The following is a 26,067-nucleotide window of genomic DNA, read 5'->3' as shown; positions in this document are numbered from 1 at the left end:
CGAACAAGACTTCTTCACCGCACAGGACCTTCAACCGATCCTATATGCTCGATACATCGATGACATTTTCTTCCTTTGGACTCATGGTCAACAATCACTGAAACAACTACATGATGACATCAACAAGTTCCATCCCACCCTCAGACTCACCATGGACTATTCTCTGGAATCGGTTGCATTCTTGGACACACGCATCTCCATTAAGGACAGTCACCTCAGCACCTCACTGTACTGCAAGCCCACAGACAATCTCACAATGCTCCACTTCTCCAGCTTCCACCCTAAACATGTTAAAGAAGCCATCCCCTACGGACAATCCCTCCGTATACACAGGATCTGCTCAGATGAGGATGATTGCAACAGACACCTCCAGACGCTGAAAGATGCCCTCATAAGACACATAGAGACACATAGGACAAGGGGCCATGGACTTAAGGTGAGGGGGGAGCGGTACAACACAGATATTAGAGGGAGGTTTTTCACACAGAGGGTAGTGGGGGTATGGAATGCTCTGCCAAGTAAGGTGGTGGAGGCAAATACGCTAGAGTCATTTAAGAATAACTTAGACAGGCACATGACTGGGTTGGAGATGGGTGGATATAGGAGATTGTTTTAAATAAGGGTCATTAGCATTGGGGCGTCTCTGGTAATGTAAATGGGTATAGTATGATAATAATGTTTTTTCTCTTTTCATTCACAGGTTTTAAGTCTGCCCACCTCGTGTCCAACGAGGGGCATACACGCGATGGGTCGTACTGGGGCTGCTCTTGGTTGTTCGAGATTGGCCTAGTGCTTCATGTCGTTGGTGTGTGCCTAAACTGGACAAGATACTGGGCAAGACGACAGCTCAGTGACTATCACTGATTGCTGTGCAGACACATGGATTTGGGCCGGTGTCTGTGGGGGTTTGCGCATTCTCCCCGTGCTTGCGTGGGTTTTCTCCGGGTGCTCCGGTTTCCTCCCACACCCCAAAGATGTGCTGTTAGGCTGATTGGCAGGAATAAATTGTCCCTAAATCAGTTTCCCTCAATCTGGATGGCCATAAAACATTAGACAGGGGTCGTGGGTGGAGTAGGGGGACTGGTGGTGTTGAGATGGCGGCGCGGGCTCGTTGGGCCGAAGGGCCTGTTTCCCGGGCTGATTTTGTTCTTTGATCTTTGTTCTTAAAAACAGGATACGGTGCTCGACTTATTGATCGACAGTTCCGGCGTGCCGCAACGAAAAGCCGCACTGACCTCCTCAGAAGACAAACACGGGACACAGTGGACAGAGTACCCTTCGCTGTTCAGTATTTCCCCGGAGCGGAGAAGCTACAACATCTTCTCCGGCGTCTTCAACATGTCATTGATGAAGACAAACATCTCACCAAGGCCATTCCCACACCTCCACTTCTTGCCTTCAAACAATCGCACAACCTCTATCCAGCCTTCAGGAGAACAATGACCACGACACCACACAACCCTGCCACAGCAACCTTTGCAAGGATCATCGACATGGATGCCATCATCTCAAGTGAGAACACCATCCACCAGGTACACGGTACATACTCTTGCAACTCGGCCAATGTTGTCTACCTGATACGCCGCAGGAATGGATGTCCCGAGGCATGGTACACTGGGGAGGCCATGCGGATGCTATGACAACAGATGAATGAACACCACTCAACAATCACCAGGCAAGACTGTTCTCTTCTCGTTGGCGAACACTTCAGCGGTCACAGGCACTCGGCCTCTGATCTTCAGGTAAACGTTCTCCAAGGCAGCCTTCACAACATATGACAGCACAGAGTCACTGAGCAGAAACTGATAGCCAAGTTCCGCACACATGAGGATGGCCTCAACCGGGATCTTGGGTTCATGTCACACTATCTGTAACCCCCATGACTTGCCTGGACTTGCAACATCTCACTTATTGTCCTGTCTGGAGACAATACACAAGATATATCCCTGTCCACAGGGATAGTGCCAGAGGACTGGAGAGTGGCAAATGTTGTCCCTCTTTTCAAGAAAGGAAATAGGAATGACCCTGGTAATTATAGGCCAGTTAGTCTTACTTCAGTGGTCGGTAAGTTAATGGAAAGGGTCCTGAGAGATAGGATTTATGACCATTTGGAAAGATGCAGTTTAATCCGGGAAAGTCAGCATGGTTTCCTGAGGGGTAAGTCCTGCCTCACAAATTTGATTGAATTCTTTGAGGAGGTAACTAAGTGCGTGGACAAAGGTAAAGCAGTTGATGTCATGTACATGGATTTTAGTAAGGTGTTTGATAAGGTTCCCCATGGTAGGCTCATGAAGAAGATAAGGAGGTGTGGGATAGAAGGAAATTTAGCCGATTGGATAAGTAACTGGCTGTATCATCGAAGACAGAGGGTGGTGGTGGATGGAAAATTTTCAGACTGGAGGCCAGTTACCAGTGGTGTACCACAGGGGTCAGTGCTGGGTCCTCTGCTATTTGTGATTTTTATCAATGACTTGGAAGAAGGGGCTGAAGGCTGGGTTAGTAAATTTGCTGACGACACCAAGATTGGTGGAGTAGTGGATGAGGTGGCGGGCTCTTGCAGGCTGCAAAGAGACATTGATAGGGTGCAGAGCTAGGCTGAAAAGTGGCAGATGGAGTTTAACCCTGATAAGTGTAAGGTGATTCATTTTGGTAGGACAAACTTGAATGCAGATTACAGGGTCAACGGCAGGGTTCTAAGGAATGCGGAGGAGCAGAGAGATCTTGGGATTCATATCCACAGATCTCTGAAGGTTGCCTCTCAATTGGATAGAGCCATGAAGATGGCTTCGAGTGTGTTAGCGTTTATTAACAGGGGATTTGAGTTTAAGAGTTGTGGTGTTATGCTGCAACTATATCGGACATTGGTAAGACCACATTTGAAATATTGTGTTCAGTTCTGGTCACCTCATTATAAGAAGGATGTGGAAGCATTGGAGAGAGTGCAGAGGAGATTTACCAGGATGCTGCCTGGTTTGGAGGGTAGGTCTTATGAGGAAAGGCTGAGGGAGCTGGGGCTTTTCTCTTTGGAGTGGAGGAGGATGAGAGGTGACTTAATAGAGGTTTATAAGATGATGAGAGGGATTGATAGAGTGGACGTACAGAGACTATTTCCTCAGGTGGATGTAACTGTTACTAGGGGGCATAACTATAAGGTTCATGGTGGGAGATATAGGCGGGATGTCCGAGGTAGATTCTTCACTCAGAGAGTGGTTGGGGTGTGGAATAGACTGCCTGCAATGATAGTGGAGTCAGACACTTTAGGAACTTTCAAGCGGTTATTGGATGGCCACATGGAGCACTCCAGAATTATAGGGAGGGATAGCCTGATCTTGGGATTGGACATAGCTCGGCACAACATTGAGAGCCAGAGGGCCTGTACTGTGCTGTAATGTTCTATGTTTCTAATAAATATCTCTTTAACCTATGCTTAATGCTATCTCCACTCACATTGTCTGCACCTTTAAGACTTGAATAGCTGTAAAGGCTCGCATTCTAATCAGTATTTTGTAAACTGAGTGTGTGCCTTTATATGCTCAGTTTGTGATCAGACCTCCCCCTTACCTGGCAAAGGGGAAAGCCCCGAAAGTTAGTGGCGTTTGCTACCAAATAAACTGTTGGACTTTAACCTGGTGCGGTGAGACTTCTTACTGTGTTTACCCCAGTCCAACACCGGCATCTCCACATCATGATGCTTAACCAATCCAGGGAGGGTCAGGTCTCTGAGTTTGAGAAGAAAGCTGAGGTGGAGGGGGATGAGCTGAAATTCAAACTGGATCCAAATGATATTTACACTATTTTATTGCCGTGAGGAGCTGGGGGAATTTAACTATCTTTGTAGATAGAATAAGATCACTGTTATCATGAAACACTCAGCAAGTCACAGAACATTAGCATTTATAAGAGAATTTAGAGCACAAACATCCCCCTGGAGACTGACAAATGGGAGCTAAAGCTACAGTGTACCTCCCTATGAGCCTGTATAAGGACACATGTCTGTAACCTTGTAATAGCTCAGTTAATGAAGACGTACATGAACCCTCAACTCCTTCTTGCTTCACAGATACCTAGACTTCCTCATCTGATCACTTTTAGCCTCAGTTCATGTGCTGTGACATGGAAGCAAACACTAATATTGAAATAATATTTCTACTGAGACATCATTGAATGATTTATCACTTAAAACTAACAATGAATAAACTCTAAATACAATAATAAATGTACTCAATTACCAGGGAGAGATTTATTGTGAGCCTGAATGAACAACAACTCGCATTTATATAATCCCCTTAGTGTGGCAAAGCATCCATCACAGAACAGTATTCTACACCGTTCTTAAATTGGTTTGATCTCTTTGTTTTCCCTTCTGTTTTGTATCTTCTCTTGAGTTCAGTATTCATAGCTACTCTTTCTAGCTATGCTCTATTTTAGCCTCTTCAAACTTCTAGTTTATAGATGTTCGTTTATTGATCCAGATGTTGGCTTTGCTGGCATTTGACTTCAGTTAACGTCTGATTGAGTCAGCTTGGTCACAGTTCCCAGAGGCCATTTGTGTGTATAGTTTCATAAAGAACAAAGAACAAAGAACAAAAACAGCCCAGGAAACAGGCCCTTCGGCCCAACGAGCCCAACATGTCTCATCATGATTGAGTGACGTTTGCAAATCTATCGGAAAGTAATGGATTTGAGCCTCACTTCAGATAGGTTGGGAAGGGGAGACAGTCTACGAACGCTAAAGCACCATCTTCTGTATGTAACAGAGGGGAAAGAAGGCATGGTAGCACAATGTTTAGCACTGCTATCTCACAGCACCACGGACCCGGGTTCGAATCTGGCCTCAGGTCACTGTCTATGTGGAGTTTGCACATTCTCCCTGGCCTCCTTCTGCACTGTAGGAATTGTAACACAAAAAAATGTAGGGGGTTATCAGGAAGATGTTTGAAGTCAAATCCAGGTTGGTTTTTTTGGGAGGGTGTTGGTCACAGAACTGTGCTCTGTAAAGAAGTTGCTGTGTTCTTTAATAGATTAACAGCAGGTCTCCCTTAACTACTTGTAACTATATGCATATATAGAGCAAAGGATACAGACAAGAAGTTTTCTTCATGTTTAGGTCTTTATATATCATTGCTCAACATCACAATGACCGCTGGCTCTGGGTCATGTGCGTACTCAGTTCCACGTTAATCCTGGTAGTATGGTCCCTTTAAGGAGACAATCTCTAACGGCCATGTGATCTGGCCGGATGCAATGCAGTGTTGAGGTGGGAAGTTAAACATATTGGTGATAGGCCCCATATTCCTGGGTTGGGGAGGATCCACAGTTGGAGCCAGGCTGGATTGGAGAATAGTCGCATATTTAGTTCTGTCAGACAGACCCTTGTTGTAAACCACTATTCATTGTTGGTAATAAACTCCTTTATATTTTGAGCCACATCACTTATCGGTTTTAACGGGATAATATTTTAATGTGAGACCCACTGTCCTCATATTATTTGCCCACATCTGGGAAACTGCACAAGACAATTGCAGCAAAGCCAAATGGAGAATTTCACTTTCTGTCACTTTCTACTGTTGACTCCAATACTGACTTTGTCTGTTTAATAATATAATGGAAATAAATACAATAATTAGGAGCCAATCAGATAGAACAGTGAGGCATGAACTGGATACTGGCATGCTGGGAGGATTGCAGTTCTGATACACAGGCCTATTATCAGAAACCCCATAATACAACCTACAATTATCACAGCCAGCTCCAAAACTGAAGTGAAAGACTTTGATGTGACATTAAATCAACGTGGCACCAAACTCATCAATGAAAATAAAGACAAGGATTGAGCAAGTGTCTTTACTGTGCTGAGTGTCAGCTCGTGTTGAATAATGCTTCATGAATTTGAAATAGAGAGGTTTTGTGTAGACCATGTGACTGTCCCATGTACAGGATGGCCTTGCAAACTGTTTGTTTTTAAATCATCCCCGGTGTCATAATGATAGTCAAATGTGTCTGGATACTTGGGTTGAACTGTATGTCATGTTGCATTCTGATGAAGGTCACAGCACATGGTGGGAAGTTAGACAACATGGCAGATTAAATGATGTGACACCTGCAAATAAGCCTGTGATTCCATGGTTCTTCTTTCATCCTGACATGTGACATTCAGGTTGAAGGAGAAATGGATGAAGGGATATATATTCACAAGGCAGATAAATGTGATTAAGACAATTTGTTCATGTAGGCAGTAAATGCCAATAAGGATTGGTTAGGCTAAAGAACCTTGTCCCTCGTTGTAACTGTATTTTAACGTAAATTCTCTTCTCACTATTCTCCTACACTCTGCTCTCAGAATGTCTAGGTAGTGGCGAGGGGTGGTTAGAACAGAACATAGAACATAGAAAAACTACAGCACAAACAGACCCTTCAGCCCACAAGTTGTGCCGATCATATCCCTATCTGCTAGTCTTACCTATAACCCTCAATCCTATTAAGTCCCATGTACTCATCCAGAAGTCTCTTAAAAGACCCTATCAAATTTGCCTCCACCACCACCGACGGCAGCTGATTCCATTCGCCCACCACCCTCTGAGTGAAAAACTTACCCCTGACATCTCCTCTGCACCTACTCCCCAGCATCTTAAACCTGTGTCCTCTCGGAGCAACCCTGGGAAAAAGCCCTGAGAATCCACCTGATCTATACTCTCAACATTTTGTACACCTCTATTAGGTCACCTCTCATCCAAGGAGAAAAGACTGAGCTCCCTCAACCTATCCTCATAAGGCGTGCCACCCAATCCAGGCAACATCCTTGTAAATCTCCTCTGTACCCTTTCAATAGCTTCCACATCCCTCCAGTAATGAGGCGACCAGAACTGAGCACAGTACTCCAAGTGGGGTCTGACGAGGGTCTTATAAAGCTGCAGCATTACCTCCCGACTCCTAAACTCAATTCCTCGATTAATGAAGGCTAGCACACCATACGCCTTCTTAACCACATCCTCTATCTGCGAGGCCAATTTAAGAGTCCTATGGACTCGGACCCCAAGGTCCTTCTGATCCTCTACACTGCTAATAGTCTTACCCTTGATATAATACTCCATCCCATTTGAACCGCCAAAATGGACCACTACACATTTATCTGGGTTGAAGTCCATCTGCCACTTTTCCGCCCAGTTTCGCATCCTATCTATGTCACGCTGCAACTTCTGACATCCCTCCAGACTTTCCACGACACCACCAACCTTCATGTCGTCAGCAAACTTACCAACCCATCCCTCCACTTCCTCATCCAGGTCATTTATGAAAATGACAAACAGCAAGCGTCCTAGAACAGATCCCTGGGGCACTCCACTGGTGACTGACCTCCATGCAGAAAAAGACCCATCTATAACCACTCTTTGCCTTCTGTGGGCAAGCCAGTTCTGGATCCACAAGGCAACAGCCCCTTGGATCCCATGCCCTCTCACTTTCACTGGTTGTAGGGAGGAGGGAGGTTGTGGGGGGTGGGGGGTGGAGCGGTAGTTAGATGAGCATAAGGTGAGTATGGATCAACAAAATCTGGAAAATCTTAAAAGGAAGGTTCCACAAACTCAAATGCATGTTACCATCAGAGTGCCTGAAATACACAGAAATCCCATTCTCCTATTTACAGAAGAGGAGATCAGGAGAATTTCGCTGTTATGGGGGAAGTCTGAAAAAGAACAGGCCTAGATTTTGAGCAGGATAGGGTGGGTAGGGTTCCATCCAACCATCAGAAGCCTTCTTCTGACTGTTGGCCACTGGACTGTCATCTCACTGCAGCCTTTCCCCTGATCATCCCCCTTACACTCCTCCCAGGCCTTCCCTACCCTCCTTGTTCTGGGACCTCTTAATCTTACCTTGTCATCGGGTTCCAGGACTTAAATTCAGACACAGTGTTCTTCAGTCCACTGCAGTCCTTCCTGAGCAAGGAGCGGAAGTCCTGTCTGCAGCCACGTTCCACTCATTCAAACTTGAAATGGCTGCACTTGGAGTGGCTGGTAATGTGGGCCTAGCCAACTCTTTGGATGATGGGAAGGGGGAAATCCTGTCATTTGAAAAAATCAGGCCAAGGTCTCCATAGAAGATTCAGTTTGGTAAGTGAGTATCAGGTATTCTGGCTACATGACTAGCTCAATTCAGATGTGACTGTCTTAACATGGCGTGGATGTTTGACAATGTCAGTTCAGGTGAGCTTCTCTATATTTGACGTTTTGCCCTCGCATCTTCAGAAAACGTCATAAAATCATAGAATCCCTACAGTGCAGAAGAAGCCATTTGGCCCATTGAGTCTGTACTGGCTGTCTAAGTATCTTACCCAGGTCTCCCCTCTCACCCTATCCCTGTAATCCCACACATTTACCATAGCTAATCCACCTAACCTACACACCTTGGGACACTAAGGGGCAATTTAGCAAGGCCAATCCACCTAACTTGCACATCTTTGCACTTCAAAGGCAGCTCAAGTGAAATTGGTTATTCCTTGGACACAGTCCAAGTCACACATGCATAGGACAGATTGGGCAGGACTATTGTCGACTTTTAATCTGTGCATATTAACTTCCTCTTCAATCCCATACTGATGTTCAAAGTTTTTCAAAAGCTATACTTGCTTTGGAAATTCTTGCATGTCTGTCATCATTGATATAGACAACTCAGGAGCATGTGCTGCTGTGATAAGTGAATGTATTGACTGCTGACAGTTTCTGGTCATGGACTGAAACCTTGGCTTGAGATAGGCATTCCTGGAGCAGGCTGGTACGTTACTACAGGTTTCTTCATGCTGATCACAAGGCCTAAATTGTCGCATGCACTGGAGAACAAGTCTGCTAATTTGTGTGTCTAGCTCTGAACCGCAAGTTATTGCACAGTCACTGGTAAACACAAACTTGCACAGTATATCCTTGGAGACCTTAGATTCTGTTTGGAGTTGTCTCACATTGAGCAGCTCCCATTCATGTAATATCTGATTTTGATGCCAGGGTCACCTTCATGACAGCATGGCAGGAAAAAAACATGCTGAGGATAGTTAATATTCACATGCAGTCTCATTGAATTCCATTAGCACCATGTAGAAGAGCCGAATTTTAAACATACCCCTCACAGGAAGTATGATATAAATGTATTTCTTAAAGGCAAAGTATCATCACACTGTATCAATCCACCCTTGAGATAAAGCTGGTTGCCCCCTATCAGGTACTTCAGTAAGTTCCTTCCAACTTTCTAACTCTTTCTGTTTGGTTTCCTTTATTGGCCTATTTTCCAGTTTATTAGCAGCTACTAAATTCTCTCCATTATGAGGGCTTCAACTTCTATTGAGAATTCTAGTTTGCTCTCTAGGTTTCATTCTCAATAAACTATGGCTGCTACATTCAGTCCTGTCCCTTTCTATATAATTTTTTTCCGGTATGAGTGGACTTCATCTACAAGTTGGTGACCCTTTTCTGGTGGTCACGACCACCTTCTGGTTCAGTGTCAGAATGGATACTATGCTTTTTGGGTTTCAACATCTTTATATCGTTTCGCCAATCCAGAAATCTTGTCTCTTGGTCTTCATTCAGCCAATTTTTATATTTACCAGAGGCTTTTCCTGCTCTCCCACCATGTATACCAATCAACCATGAAGAATGTACCTAAACAATTTGATTGCTGTGTTGTACAATTACCACTTACCCATTATTCTTTCTTAGCTTGCCAGGTCTTTTCCACTCTTTATGGCCTTCCCTTTCATAATATACCATATGTCCTTGTTAAAGTGGTATTTGCGACAGCCTTATGCAGTGCCATAGGGATCACCAAATTATCTCCAAAACCTCTGCTTTAATGAAGGCTTTTCTGTCTGCATGCAAGGCATTCAGATGAGCTAAAAAAAAGTAGTGCTAATGCTAGTCCCTTTCCAAGTAGAAGGGGCAGTGGATCGCATGGAAGGCAGCTTTGGATTTCTTCGACACTCCAACTGGTACGGACTATACCCCCCAACCATTTGCAAAGAGTTATTTATGTACACCACCATGCCAATGCTGTTTGCAATTTACAACCTGGTTGAACAGCCAATACTTTATGTAACATGTTGTTTATTACCACATGGTTTCTTTCACAAAGCCCTCTAATAAACAGGCTCTGAGCTGAAGTGTGCATTACTACAGTGTTTAGATTTTCGCACATATTTTGAAAGCCCTTATTTGCAAATTCCCATCATAATCTGGCAGGAGTTTTGTTAGTGTTCCTAAGCCTGCTCCTACCCATTTTTCCATGATCTTATCAACAATGATCTTTTTAACTTTATCACAGTGGTTAGGCTAAATTTAGTAACCATATCCATGAAGTGTAGGATATCCTTGTTATTGTCCCAAACTTTCAAGTCCACTACTACTGCATCATTAAACCATCTAGCTAGTGACAAGCTCACTATAGGGAGAGGTGGTGTCTAGCAATATTTAAGGGAGATTTCATGTTGAGCAGTGATTTGTTCAATAAGGTCATCATATCTCATATCCAAAACTCCAGCATCTTATAACAAAGAACAAAGAAAATTACAGAATAGCAAGAGGCCCTTCACCTCTTCAAGTCTGCACCGACCATGCTGCCTGTCTGAACTAAAACCCACTGCCCTTCCAGGGACCATATCCCTCCATTCCCATCCTATTCATGTATTTATCAAGATGCCCCTTAGAAATCACTATCTTATCTGCTTCCATTACCTCCCCCCACATCAAGTTCCAGGCATCCACCACCTTCTGTGCCTTGTACATCTCCTTTAAACCTTGCCCCTCATAACTTAAACCTATGCTCCTGAGTAATTGACTCTTCCAGCCTAGGAAAATGCTTCAGACTATCCATTCTGTCCACACTCCTCATGATCTTGGAGACTTCTATCAGGTTGCCCTTCAACCTCCATTGCTCCAGTGAGAACAAACCAAGTTTCTCCAACTCTCCTCATCACTAATGCCTTCCACGCGAAGTGACATATTTTCTGTACCCTCTCCAAAGCCTCCACATCTTTCTGGTACTATGATGATCAGAATTGAACACTATATTCCAAGTGCAGCCTAATTAAGGTGCTATAAATCTGCAACATGACTTGCCAATTTTCAATGCCACGGCTGATAAGGCAAGTATGCTGTATGCCTTCTTGATTACCTTCTCCACCTGTGTTGCTACTTCCAGTGACTTGTATACCTGTACATCCAGATCCCTCTACCTATCAATATTCTTAAGGGTTTTGCCATTTACTATATATTTCCTATATATATTAGACTTTCCAAAATGCATTACCTCACATTTGTTCAGATTAAATTCCATCTGCCATCTCTCCGCCCAAGTCTCCAACCAATCTATATCCTGTTGTATCCTCTGATGGTCCTCATCAGTATCTACAATTCAAACTTACGAATCAAACCAGTTACATTTTCTTCCAAATCATTTATATATATTACAAACAGCAAAGGTCCAAGCACTGATCCGTGAGGGACACCACTTGTCACAGTGCTCCATTCAGAAATGCACCCTTCCACTGCTACCCTCTATCTTCTACGGCTGAGCCAGTTTCGTATCTATCTTGCCAGCTCATCTCTGATCGGCTGCGATTTCACCTGCTGCACAAGTCTGCCATGAGGGATATTGTCAAAGGCCTTACTGAAGTCCACGTAGACAACATCTACTGCTCTACCCTCATCAATCATCTTCGTCACTTCCTTGAAAAACTCGATCAAGTTAGTGAGACACGACCTCCTCTTCACAAAACCATGTTGCCTCTCGCTAATAATACCTCCATTTATTTCCAAGTGAGGGTAAATCCTGTCTTGAAGTATCCTAAATTACCTAGATTATCTTTGCTACCCTTCTTAAACAAAGGAACAACACTGGCTATTCTCCAATCTTCTGGGACCTCCCCTGTCACCGGTGAGGATATGAATGTTTCTCCCAAGGCCCCAGCAATTTCCTCCCTTGCCTCTCTCAGTACTCTGGGATATATCCCTTCAGACCCTGGGGACTTGTCTACCTTAATATTTTACAAGAACATAATACCTCCTCCATTTTGGTCTCAACATGACCCAAACTGTTTACTTACCCTTCCCTGATCTTGAAGTAGAGCCCTCAGTTTCTGTGATTTTGGATGTACAAACTGTGTAATTTGCAAATTATCTTCTTTTTGTCCTATAAATTCTTATTCTCAGTGGTTAACAACTTTGTGAGTTTTTTGATGAAAAATCTCTGCCTTCCTTAGTAGTAGAGTGAGTAAGAAACAAAGAGTGAGTAGTAAAGAGTGAGGCCAGAGTGAGTAAAATACAAATTTACATATTTTCTAAACACAATAGCTTGATCATTCTTCATATCTAGCATCATCATTGCAGATCAATTTAACAATGGCAGCATATCCCTCTAGAAACCACATCAGTACCAATGAGGAGTCTGATTCCTGTGATCTTACAAGGGTGGACCACCCATTTGAAGAATGTCATCTCCCAACCTGAAGCAGGTGTTTGTTTCATACCGCTGCCATGTCTCATCAAGAGATCCCCAAGTATCAGTTAAGCTGGTCCACATAATACACTGTCCAAGTAAAACCACAACCTGCATAGTTGAAACAATTGACCATTAATATGTTCATTACTGGATTCAATCACTCAGTGACTAACGCAATGAGTTTTTCCTAGGGTATTCTTGATATCTTGTTGACTTATGCATGCCTACGTATAATGATGTTCCTTTTGTTTCATTCATATGTGAACTCAGGAGTTATGGGGGAAGGAATGTGGTAATGTTCCTCCTTTAAGGGAGCAATCCCTGAGGTCCACGTAATCGCGCTGGCCACTATAGAGCGGCAGCGCAGGAAGCCAAGACAATCAAGTGCAAGGGCATGTGACCTGTGTAGGGGAGGATACTCAGTTTGAGCCAGAGAGGACAAGAGATTTGATGTGTATTCAGTTCTGTCAGACTCTTGTTTGTATATATCTATTCATCATTGGTAATAAACTCTTTATAACTTTACATTACAACAAGTCACCTTTGAAGTTATTATAAGTGGAAAATTCCAGCCAGAGTCTGGGCACATTGGAAGTTGAGCAGGGGAAGGTGGATAATGGATATTAATTTTTGAACAAGGACTGATTTATTGTAATGACCTTTTGTGTTGCAATATAGCGATTGCAAATGTCACTCAGTAAATGAATGGTGCCATTACTTTCATTTAAACATACTTGTTAAAACTGGTAATATCTGTACAAAGCTGTCCATCTGCTTTGACTGCAGCAAAATGGCCTGTCACACCTCCAAACTGTTTGTTCAAAAGGAAAGCATTAGTTCTCATTTAATCCAGTCGCACAGTCACTTCAAAGAATATGAAATGCAATCTTTCTCCAGAGGGTTTTCAGTTCTCTCTGAATTACATTGTAACAGGAGGAGGCCAAACATCCCTTTCAGCCTGTTCCACTATTCAATTAGTTTGTGACCTCTGAGACCTGAACTCCATTTATGTTAGTCATAGAGTTTTACAGTACAGCAACAGGGCCTTCAGCCCATCACGTCTTTTCTTTGTTCCATTTCCCTGTTGCTCTTACCCAACAAAAACTGGCAATTCCAGTTGTCACAGTGCCCTTAGTCTTTAGGAGAGATTTTTCACAAAAATTTTCTAACCAACATACCATGCCCTCTATCTTCACATTTGCTCCAAATGTGGATATACCACTCTATTCCTGAAGGAGGCATTAATTTGTGTCTGTTTAACCTCCTCCCCGCCCATTTACATTTTCTGAAAATTATAAATTATCTTAGAGTTGTGAAGATCCATCCAAAGTCACCCTCTGGAAATGCAACTTTCAAACTGTACCCACACCCATTTCCACCCCCCATTAACAACTGATAATCCAGCCCATATCTTGATGATAGATTGCAGTAACTTCCCCACAACTCACAATAAATGGACTGGTCTTTAATCTCTGTGTTCCTCCCTCAATTTCTTAAATACTGGATTGATTCTCCAATGCAAAGGAACATCTACCAAATCAAAATCTTTAATCATCCTAAACACCTCAATTATATCACCCCATTAATGTCCTATATTCCAGAAAAGATATGGCAATTTGTCCTCATAATTGAATCCTTTTGACTCTGATCTCATTCTTGTGAATCTCCACTCAAAATACATCTATCCTGTTTGGAATCCACACCTGAACATAACATTGCAGAATGGGTTTGACCACAGTTTATACATCCTCATCTACATTGCTTACAGTGCCACCTAACTTTCTCCCATTTGCAAATTTAGAACTATTATTCTCTAGTAAGTTCTAAGTATAATAAACCTTCAGGTGCCAAAAGGACACTACTGTAACATATAGTCAATTTGGGCCATAATTTTTATAGTCTGTTTCCTACCTCTTAACCAGTTTCCTATCCATCTCAACAGATTGTCCTGAATTCCATAGACTCTCAGTTTTGCCCATATCCTGTTGTGTGAATGACTTCTGGGAGTAACATCAATGGACATTCCAATATGACTCACAAAAATTAAACTATGCCAGTTAGACGAGTTTGAAAATTTACAAATCTGTATGGGTTCTTGGATTATCCAATAGTTGCTGAGGTATTTAGACATTTTGGTCCTAATAGCAGATTCCAGTAACCACCTTGCAATTGACATTAGACTATCAACCCTGTAAAGAAACATAAGTTTCTTTCTTATAACACTCTGAAACAATGTAGTGACATTTGCAATTTTTTGTTACAATTCTGAAATTTTTACAATTTTGATCCCATATGACATGGAATCTTTTATGACCATCTGAGAGACCAGATGGAAATTTAGTTTAATATCTCATCTGACAGATGGCAGCACTAACAGTGCAGCACTCCCCCAACACGCCACTCCAATGTCAGCTCTCAAATCTCTGAATCAGAAGAGGCATGGTGTGCCACACTTGTAACATATCCCTCAACCCCATGAGCCAAATCAATCAACCTCACTTTCCCATCTTCAGTTCAACCTCATCCACTTGTCCTATCCCTTAACCTCAACCACTCACTCTGTCCCTCAATCTCATCTACTCACCCTATCCTTCATCACATCTGCTCACCAGAAACTTGGATCTCATAAATCAGCTTTATTCCAATATCCTCTACCTTGTCTCTGCTTCCAGGTATGCATTTACTTGACAAGTTTTTCTTGTATTAATTGATAGGATGTTGGTATCTTTGTCAATACATGAACTTATTGTCCATCCCTAATTTCCTTGATAAGGGAATATTGAACTGCCACTGTGGTAGTTCCCAGAGAAGTCCATCTTTACTGCTGCAGCAATGGATTTTCCTAGAAATTCAGCTGCTCATTTGATGGAAAACATTCTATGAGATCTCTTCTAATTTGTAACTATATTAACTTCCACCTTCTGGGTTTTGAACACTTCACCACACTGAACAATATGTATCTTATTAAATAGTTTGTGGAACAGAAAGTTAGAGTGTGCACCAGACTTTGAATACTTTTAAATTAGCTCAGCTGCTTGACTAAATGGAGTTGTTGTGATTCTTACCTCCAAGTCCAGGCCGCAGCCTGTTGTCGTATCCATCTAACAGACGGTCCAGAATCCTGGTGAAGATGGTGATGTTGTCCTTCCCCTCTGTTGGTGCTGGGCGGGCATGTTTCTTGGAAAATCTAAGAACATAAAGAATCAATCTCATTTTCCAAAAACTTTGGAAAGTTCCTGCAGTGAAGAAAACAAAGCTGCATATTTACAATCAGAGAAGAATGTTTAGGAAACGTCCATTGGGCCCAGGAAACTGAGAGGATATTGAAGGATCCCGTCACCAACTGGCAACCGACTTACCTGCCCTTCCTCCTAGAGGTGAAAGTATGTGGTTTCAGGGGAGCACTGCCATCATTGTGAAGAGGATGGGTGTTCCATGTATGATGGAATCAGTTTGGGATCTGATCAATCTATCCGACTCGACATACAATGCCAGGGAAATTACAAGGGCAGGTGTTTGAGAGGAGATGCTGATGCCTTTTTTAGGGTCAACATATGGACATTTCTTGCAGCCAGGAGAAATATTAATTCCCACAACAATCATTCACAAACCATCTCTAATTATCTTACAAACCCAGACTTGAAGCTATATGTTACCTGAAGACTCAGTCTATCTTTAGAGGCTGGTTGTCTTCTCTGGGGAATGAGGATTCTCATTCCAGCATTGCGAATGAACCATTTCCTAATTTTATGAAGACCATTGTGGGATAGTAAGGACGAAGGAGATAGCCAGAAGCTATTTTTGATGGCCAGAGCTGGCTAGTGAAATTGAGGAGTAAGGGAGAATGTGTTAGACTTGTACATAAGTTCAGAAGCTGCTGTCATTAGTACCATTACACCCATGGGAATGACCAGAAGGTAGTCACGATGCGGAGCTGCCGACGTTGGACTGGGGTAAACACAGTAGGAAGTCTCACAACACCAGGACTTTAACCTGGTGTTGTGAGTCTCCTTACTGTAATGACCGGAAGAGCCATAGCAAAGATTTCATATAGATTCTGCTGGACAAATGCTTTTCATTGTGGTTTGAAATGGTCTGAAGTCGCCATTATGAAGACTATGTCCTCAGAAAGAACAATAGAAAGACTGAGATTTCTGTAAGATTTGGATAACCCGAATAACCCTAAAAGAGGACAGAATCTAACACATCCGATCCGCTCCTTCTCATCCTGCTATAAATGGACTGGCTGAAAGGTTTGTTCAGACAATGAAGCATTCATTTAAGGTAACTCATGAGCAAGCATCAATGTCTAAATGACAAAGCCAATTCCTGATGACATGCACAAATACAACACATTGGACAATCCAAATCATGATAAAATGCCGATTATGCACAGCATTTGATTTACTGAAGCCACCTAGGGAAATTGTTGAGAGGAAACAGGAAAGTCAGGTTTTGTGATGTGAGAACAGGGCTAACTAAACATCACTTGTTTTAGAAAGATCAGGGAGTATTGGAAAGGAACTAGACCACCAGTGAGAAGCGGATACCTGCTATCAGATTAGCGCAGATAGGACCAGTCTCCTACACTATTCAAACTCGGGATGATGCAACGTGAAGAGGACATACAGACCAACTTTTAATTTGCCAGAAACAGAGTCAACTGAGAGTCCACACCAAACTGTGCCAAGTGAAGACCTAAACATTCCTCAGAACCTGACAACATCAGAAACAATTATGGAAGGCAGGACTTCAGCTGAGGTCATCCTCCAAATTCAACTGCTTGAGGCAACTACAGAGGACATCCTAACTGAACAAAACTATCAGAGATTACAGCCAAAATGAAAATCCAGACATCTGAGATTCGTTAACAACCACCCAGAAATCGGTATCCTATGACTGTTGTGTGTATTAATTGTTCATATTGAGAATTTTGATTGTTAATGTTATATTGTGTTTCATTGCAGGGATCTTTGACATGAAGGGGAGGAAAGTGTTGTGTTTTCATGTTTGTTCTAATTTGGAAGAAGGTCACTTTAAGAGTCCAATCATGTGACATATTGATGATGCCATCGGCTGTTCATGAGCGCCCACAGGTAGTCCATCCTAACAGCATATAAAAACGTTTCCAATAAAACTCTGTTTGTAATCTTTGCGGTCTGCAAGCCTATCCTTTAAAAATATCAGAACTAGCATTCCCAGGTCATTTATTCCATTCCCCTATTCCAGTGATTATGACACTGGACTAGTAACCCAAAAGCCTGGACTGTTGAATTGGAGACTTAAGTTCAATTCCCATCAGAACAGTTTGGGAAGTGCATATCAGTTAATCTAATAAATCTGGAATGAAAAGTGAATCACAGTAATAGTTACCATGTAAGTGCAAGATTGTCATAAAAACCCATCTGGTTCACTACGAATGTTCTTTGGGGAAAGAAATCTGGTATTGTTACCTGGTCTGGCCTATACATGATATAAAACCCACTGCATCTAGTTGACTCTTAACTGCCTCCTGAAGCGGCCCAGCAAGCACTCATTTCAATCAAATCACTGCAAAGAAAGTCATTGTAGCAGTCTCCTCACTGCAAGGAAGGTAGTGGTTCAGACAATGGCTCATTTTGTCCTCATACACCAGGGAGACACTGTGAACTTTAGATGCAGAACAGTAACAGTGACATATCAGAACCAGGCAGCAAAGCTGCTGGTCTTGGTAATCAAGCTTTGCAGACTTTGTTTAATGGGCTGTGATTGGTTAAACTGGCTGAAATGAGGAATGGAGGTTTTCCGGAGTTACTGTATAAATATTCTGAGGTTTTCTGAGATATATTAGGATGTATATGGGGACCTAAAGCTCAGCTGTATCTGGATCAGGAAGAAGCACCTACATTTTTCAGGCCCATCCAGTGCCTTACACCCTTCACCTCAAAGTGGAAATCAAGCTCAGGAGGATGGAAGTTTTATTCTCTGAAAGGGCTGCACTCATAGTCTGCATTTTAAAACCGAATCAGGCTGTAAGAATTTGTGGTGATAAAATTAGCTGTCAATAGGAGAGCACAGATAGATAGCACCCCATACCCAGAATTGAATAACTCTATGCTAAACTAGCAGGAGGTCTAAAATACACTAAATTTGACGTCAGCCATGCCTGTCAGCAGCTCGAGTTGGGGTATGGGGTTGGAGTCTTATCAGTCTGTGTCATTTTCCAACGGATGATGGACAGTCTCTTGCAAGACAGCCCCTATGTAATGGTTTATTTGGATGATGAACTGATCACTTGTTTCTCACCTGAAGGACATGGATCAAATTTAGAAGAAATATTGAGATGGTTTAAGGAAGCAAGGGTTAGGTTGAAACGGGAGAAATGTACATTTCAACCAGAAAAGGTCACCTACTTTGGGTTTAGAGTGAAGTCAACAAGTCTACACCTCTTGGAAGAAAAGGTAAAAACCATCAAGGAGATCCTACAGCCAAAAGATGTATCAGAGCTGAAGTCATTTCTCAGTATGGTCACTTCCTATTTTAAAAATTGTTTCTATCATTTTAGCTCCACTTCACCAGCTGTTAAAAAACACCACTGATGGGAATGGGGAGAAGAATGGGGAAGCCTTCATAGAAGTTAAACAGGCTGTACAGTCATCTGCCTTGTTGGTGGGTTTATAACATAAATTTTTGTGGACAGAAAGAGGCCTCTATTGTTAAAAGTAAAAAAGATGATCATGCAAGGATGGCAGTGTGAGAGAAGTCAGACTTGTTAAAAGCCTACCAAAGTAGAAGTATGGAAATAACTTTTAAAGATGAAGTGTTGGAGGGGGTTGGTGGGGAGTGGGGTGGGGGGGGGTGGTTGTTGGGACAAATTTACAGATTTTGCTGGGCCTTTTATGGGTCATGTGTTTCTTATACTAAGTAGACACACCTTCCAAGTGGCAGGACATGCAATAAGTCCATAACAGCCAAGGGCACCATTAACAAATTAAGGAAGATAGTCGCTATCCAGGGCATTTCAGAAGTGGTGGTATTGGACAATGGCAAATCATTCAAGGCAGAAGAATTCCAAAAATTTCTCAAGTCATTAAATCTTTGATGAGTTTTTCTAGTGATTCTTACTGTTATCCTTCTTATTTAAATCCTACTCTGGGCCTTACCAATCCTTCTCTTTGTTCTTTTTTTCATTCATTCATAGGGCATGGGCATCACTGACTGGCCAGCATTTATTACACATCCCTATTTGCCCTTGAGAAGGTAATGGTGAGCTGTCTTCTTGAAATGTGTCCACGTGCTATGAGTTGACCCTAATGATATTAGGGAGGAAATTCAAAGATTTCGACCCAGCAACTGTGAAGAAATGGCGATATATTTCCAAGTCAGGATGGTGAGTGGCTTGGAGGGGAACTTGCAGGTGGTGGTATTCCCATATATCTGCTACCTTTGTCCTTCTAGATAAAAATGGTTATGGGTTTGGAAGGTGCTGGCTAAGGATCTTTGTTAAATTTCTACAGTGTATCTTGTAGATAGTACACACTGCTGCCACAAGCCCAGTTCAGCAGTTATATCTTTTAGCGCCTGACCATCTCGAACAGTGTGCTGCAGCAGAGCACTCTTGCTGGTGGACATTAAAATCCCCCATCCAGAATATATTTTGTGCCCTTGTCACTCTGTGTGCTTTCTCCAAGTTCAATGTGAAGGAGTACTGAATCTTTAGCCGAAGGAAGGTAGTATGTGGTAACCAGTAAGGGGTTTCCTTCCCCATGTTTAACCTAAAGTCATGAGACACATCAGGTCCAGAGTCAATGTTGAGGACTCCTAAGGCAATTTCCTCCCGACGTTATGCCACCTCTACCCCTGCCAATGGGACAAGGACATATACAGGAATGGTTACTGTGATGTCTAGGGTGTTATCGACAAGGTGTGATTCCATAAGAATGACTATATCAGGTTTCTGTTTGAGTAGTCTGTGAGACAGCTCTCCCAATTCTGGCACTAGCCCAAAGATATTAATAAGGAGGACTTTGCAGGGTCAACACAGCTATTTGTCTTGCTGTTGTCTTTTTCGGTGTTTAGGCCATTGCTAGGAGGTGTGCTCAGTTTCATTCCTTTTGTGGCGATTAATACAACTGAGTGGCTTGCTTGCTACTGAGGGCAGTTGAGAGTCAACCACATTGCTGTGGCTCTGGAGTCACATGTAGGCCAGACCAAGTAAGGATGGCAAATTTCCTTGAACAAGATAGGTTTTCTGACAATCCACAATGATTCATGGTCACCGGTAGATTCTTAATTCCAGATATCTTTTATGGAATTTAAACTCCACCACCTGCCGTGGCAGGATTTGAACCCGGGTTGGTTACATACAGAGTGACTTTAGCTGAGTTTCTGGATTAATAGTCTAGTGATAATATCACTGTGCCATCACCTCCACCCCTCCCACCATAGGTATATTTCAGAGTTTGGGGGGAAGGAGTGTAGTAGCACAGCCCCTTAAGGAGTTTCCCAAGGGTCACGTGATTGGGCCGGACCCTGGGGATTGTTATGGTGGCTTAGCCAACTGATAGGAGGGCATGTACCATGCAACTCACAATGGGAACTAGGGGAGCCAAGTAGAACAGTCGCATTGTAATTCTGACTGATCTTGTTGTATATATTATTAATATTGGCAATAAGATCTTTGTTGATTCAAACCACATTGAGTCACTCTCGATCTATTACCGTACCAATGTTTAATAAATGACTCAGAATAAATCTCATGTGGTTGAATGCATTCCTGCAAAACATTGCTTCTTATTTCTCATCTCCATATCTGCCATGGGATAAGAATCCTTCACCACTCTATACAATTTCTTCAGATTCCTCTCCAGGATTGTAAAAACATTCACATCCAAATGATTTATGTAAATAACGAATAACAAGGTCTGAACACCAACCCCTGAGGCATACCACTAGTCACATGAGTCCAATCCGACAAACAACCTCTGCTTCCTGCAATCAAGTCAATTTTGAATCCAATTTTCTCGCTCTGGCTGGATCCCATGTGACCTAACCTTCCAGATTAGCCTGCCATGTGGGACTTTGTCAAAGGCCTTGCTAAAGTCCATATAAACAACATCTACTGCCCTACCCTTTTTCATCCACTTGGCTACCTCTTTGAATAACTCTAAAAGATTTATCAGACATGACTTCCCACAGACAAAATGTACTTAAGGAAGTGGCCCAGGAAATAATAGATCCATTGATGGTCATTTTCCAAAATTCTTTGGGCTCTGGACTGGTTCATACAGATTGGAGGGTGACTCATGTAAGCCTGCTAATCAAAAATGAAGGTAGTGAGAAACAGGGAACAGGGAACATAGACTAGTGAACTTAATTTCAGTACTGGGGAGGTTGCTGGAGTCCATTCTCAAGGATTTCATAACTTAGCACATGGAAAGCAGTAGTATACTTAAAGTCGGCATTGATTCACAGAGAGGAAATCATACTTGATGAACATATTGGAATTCTTTGAGGAAGTAGCTACTAAAGTTGACTGAGGAGTACCAGCGGATGTAGTTTATTTAGACTTTCAGAAGGTTTTTCACAAGGTCTCGCATAGCAGATTATTACTATTTCAAGTTAAAGTGTATGGGATTGGGGGGAATGTCTTGAGATGGATAGAAATCTGGTTAGCAGAAAGGAAGAAAAGAGTTGGCATAAATGTATCTTTTTCTGATTGGCATGCAGTGACTAGTGAGGTACCTCAGGGATCTGTACCATGACCCCAACTGTTGACATTGTATATTAAAGATCTGGAAGAGAGAATTAAATATATTATCTCCAAATTGATACAAGGTTGGGTGTGAGGGTGAGCTGTAAGGAGGGTGTAGAGATGCTTCAGTGTAATTTAGACAGGCTGAATGAGAGGCATATGCATGGCAAATGCAATATAATATGGATACATGTGAGGTTATCCACTTTGGCAGGAATAATAGGAAGACAGATTATTACTTGAATGGGCGCCCTGTTAATAGTACCAGCAGAGAGAATCCCGTTTATAACACCAGCCAAGGGTGGCCTGTCTATAACACCAGCCGAGGGTGGTGGATATTCAGTGAGACCTTGGTGTCCTTGTGCTTCAGTCACAGAAAGTAAGCATGCAGGTACAGCAGGCTATAAAGAAGACAAATGATATGTTGGCCTTCATAGCAAGAGGATTTGAGTATAGGGATAGGGATGTTTTGATAGGGATGTATAGGCCAAACCTGGAGTATTTTGTGCAGTCTTGGTGTCCTTATTGAAAGAAGAATATTCTTGCTATAGAAGGAGTACAGCGAAGTTTTACCAGGCTGATTCCTGGATTAGCAGATTTATCATATGACAAAAAACTAAGTCAGTTAGAATTATATTCATTGGAGTTTAAAAGAGTGAAAGGGGATCTCATAGAAAGTTATAAAATTCTAGCAGGGTTAGAATTAGATTCAGAAAGAATATTTCTGATGATGGGAAGTCAAGAATAAAGGAGTCATAGTTTGAGGATAAGGAAGAAACGTCTTAGAATTAAAGTGAGAAGAAATTTCTTCACCCAGAGAATTTCACCAGAAATGTGTGAAATTCTCTACCACAGAATGTAGTTAAAGCCAAAATGTGTGATTTCAAGAAGAAATTAGATATAGCTCTTGGGATTAAAGGGATCAAGGGGTATGGGGGGAAGGGGGGATCAGGATATTAAATTTGATCAGCCATAATCAAAACGAATGGCAGAGCAGACTCAAAGGGTCAAATGGCCTACATCTGCTTTTAGTCTCTATGTTTCCAAGAGAGAGTCTTATCTATAATACCATCATGATGTGGAGATGCCGGTGTTGGACTGGGATGGGCACAGTAAGAAGTCTCACCAGGTTTACGTCCAACAGGTTTATCACATGCCAAATAAACCTGTTAGACTTTAATCTGGTGTTGTGATTCTTAACGATAATACCAGCAGAGCGAGCCCTGTCTATAACACCAGCAGGGAGTGGCCTGTCTATAATACCAGCAGAGCGAGCCCTGTTAATAGTACCAGCAGAGAGAATCCTGTCTATAACACCAGCCGAGGGTGGCCTGTCTATAACACCAGCAGAGAGGGACCTGTCTATAATACTAGCAGACAGAGCCCTGTCTACAATATCAGCAGAGAGAATCCTGTCTATAACACCAGCCGAGGGTGGCCTGTCTATAACACCAGCAGAGAGGGACCTGTCTATAATACTAGCAGACAGAGCCCTGTCTACAATATCAGCAGAGAGAATCCTGTCTATAACACCAGCCGAGGGTGGCCTGTCTATAACACCAGCAGAGAGTGTCCTCTCTGTAATAACAGCAGAGATTTTTCTAGTTATATTACCCCTTACAATCCCACCTGGGCCTTGCAGGTAACTATGATGGGAATTTGCATTCTGTGAAATACATTTCCACAGTTGTAACATTTAAACAAGCGGGAAGCCACCTGTAACCAATTCTCTCCCAATCCTGTCAGCCATGAATAATACCATTCAGATTCTTCTCAGGTGTGAGCTAATCGAGCTCTGTGAAGTTATCACATTTTCAGCTATGTGGCTTTAATTCTTTATTTCAATGTTCAGCCAGTCAGCAGAATGAACATGAATTCAATCATTCCATCTCCTTCCCACAATTTCAGTTCAACTGACTGATATACTATTTATTATTTACAAACCAATCAGCTGTGTATTACATGTCTAAACGTAATTGCAGAAGAAAATTAAGGTTACTTGCAAGCGTCATCATTTCATGCACTGCAGAGTCTATTCTCCTTCAGTCAGTATCAGTATTCTCTCTAAATCAGCCTGTCTCTATCTGATCTACAATATATTCCTAACTGACTCAATCTCTCCTCATAGGCCAGTCTTGCCATCCCAGGAATCAGTCTGGTAAACCTTTGCTGCACTCCTTTGATAGCAAGAACATCCTTCCTCAGATAAGGAGATCAAAACTGGACACAATATTCCAGGTGCAGCCTCATCAAGGTCCAGCATAGTTGCAGCAAGACATCCCTGATCCTGCACTCGAATCCTTTTGCAATGAAGGTGAGCATACATTTGCCTTCTTCACTGCCTGCTGCACCTGCATGCTTACCTTCAGCGACTGGTGTATGGGGACACCCAGGGCCCTTCTCTCTATTTATAGCCATTCAGATAATTATCTGCCTTCCTGTTTTTCTACCAAAGTGGATAACCTCACATTTATCCACATTATGCTGCATCTGCCATTCATTTGCTCACTCACTCAGCATGTCCACATCACACTGAAGTATCTCTGAATCCTCCTCACAGCTCACCTTCCCACCCAGTTTTGTGTCATCTGCATTTGGAGATATTATATTTTGTTCCTTCATCTAAATCATTAATATATATAGTGAATAGTAGGGTCTCAGCACTGATCCCTGTGGTACCCTACGAGTCACTGCCTGCCATTTGGAAGATGACCCATTTATTCCTATTCTTTATTTCCTGTCTGCCAACCAGTTTTCTACCTATCTCAATACATTATCCAATCCCATACACTTTAATTTTACATGCTAATCTCTTATGTGGGACATCCACCAGCTTTTTCGTCATCTAGTTACATCCTTGAAGAATTCCAATAGGTTTGTCAAGTATGGTTTTCCTTTTGTAAATCTACGCTGACTGTCTGATTCTATCACTGTTTTCTAAGTGCTCTGCTATAAAATCTTTGATAATGGATTCTAGAATTTTGCTCAGCACTGATGTCAGGCTGACTAGTCTTTAGTTGCCTGTTTTCTTTCTACCTCCCTTTTTAAATAGTGAAGCTACATTAGCTACCTTCCAATCTGTAGGAACTATGACCACCAGTGCATCCACTATTTCTAGGCCCACTTCCTTAAATACTCTGGATGTAGATTATCAGGCCCTAGAGATTTATGGATTTATGTGGAACCCTGCAATAGCTGGTGTGTGTGTGTGTGTGTGAGGGGAGGGGGGTGTGGGGCTGGTGGGGGTACAATAGCACAGAACAGAGAGGTCTGAGACTGCACAGTGGCGCACTCTGCTGATATCTGCTGGCTTTTGGTAAGCTCTGCCCCCTTCCCTGCTGGCGGGAAACAGATCTTGCTTCATTTTTCTTCAAAGTGATGTAAGATTCAATTTTTAACTCACCAAAAAATGGCAGGATTCTCTTTCATTTTCATGCTCATTTGGCACTCAGAATTGGTAAGACTGTCCCCAATATCTTTTCTCAATATTTTGTTGATTTCCTCTTTAACTAACAATTTAGCCCCGTATCTTTACCTTTTTATCTACTCTTCCTAAATACTGAATAGTCCTGGATGTTCAGTTCCCACCCTGGTCATCCTGCAGCGATGTCTCTCCGTAATCCCCACTACATCATAACTATTTACATCTATTTGCATGATTATTTCATCAACTTTATTGTGATTATCTTGTCTTTTTAACATTATTTGTCCCATTTCAACTGTTTCTTCACTGGAGTCATGTTGGATTCTGGCTCTTGGTTTCTCTGCCTATCGCTTTACTTATTCCTTTTTTCTGTCTTTGATTTCTGTCCTTGATTCTCCCTCCTCTGATCCTTGCATCGGTTCCCATCCCCCTGCCA

General features: G+C 42.4%; 1 protein-coding gene across 1 annotated transcript in view; it reads right to left on the bottom strand.

Moving 5' to 3' along the window:
- The window catches only part of LOC145342093 (gamma-aminobutyric acid receptor subunit alpha-3-like), a 265,641-nt gene that overhangs the window by 206,950 nt on the left and 32,624 nt on the right, over nt 1-26,067 (bottom strand). The window contains exon 3 of the mRNA XM_080187307.1: nt 15,540-15,661. Within this exon, the coding sequence (XP_080043433.1) occupies nt 15,540-15,661 (122 nt within the window). The remainder of the gene's footprint in view (nt 1-15,539; nt 15,662-26,067) is intronic.

Source organism: Carcharhinus amblyrhynchos, chromosome 4 (assembly GCF_965287045.1).
Source record: "Carcharhinus amblyrhynchos chromosome 4, sCarAmb.v2.hapA, whole genome shotgun sequence".
NCBI classification, from domain to species: Eukaryota; Metazoa; Chordata; class Chondrichthyes; order Carcharhiniformes; family Carcharhinidae; genus Carcharhinus; species Carcharhinus amblyrhynchos.
The sequence above is the reverse complement of the archived record's forward strand: the minus strand, read 5'-3'. Positions and strand labels throughout refer to the sequence as shown.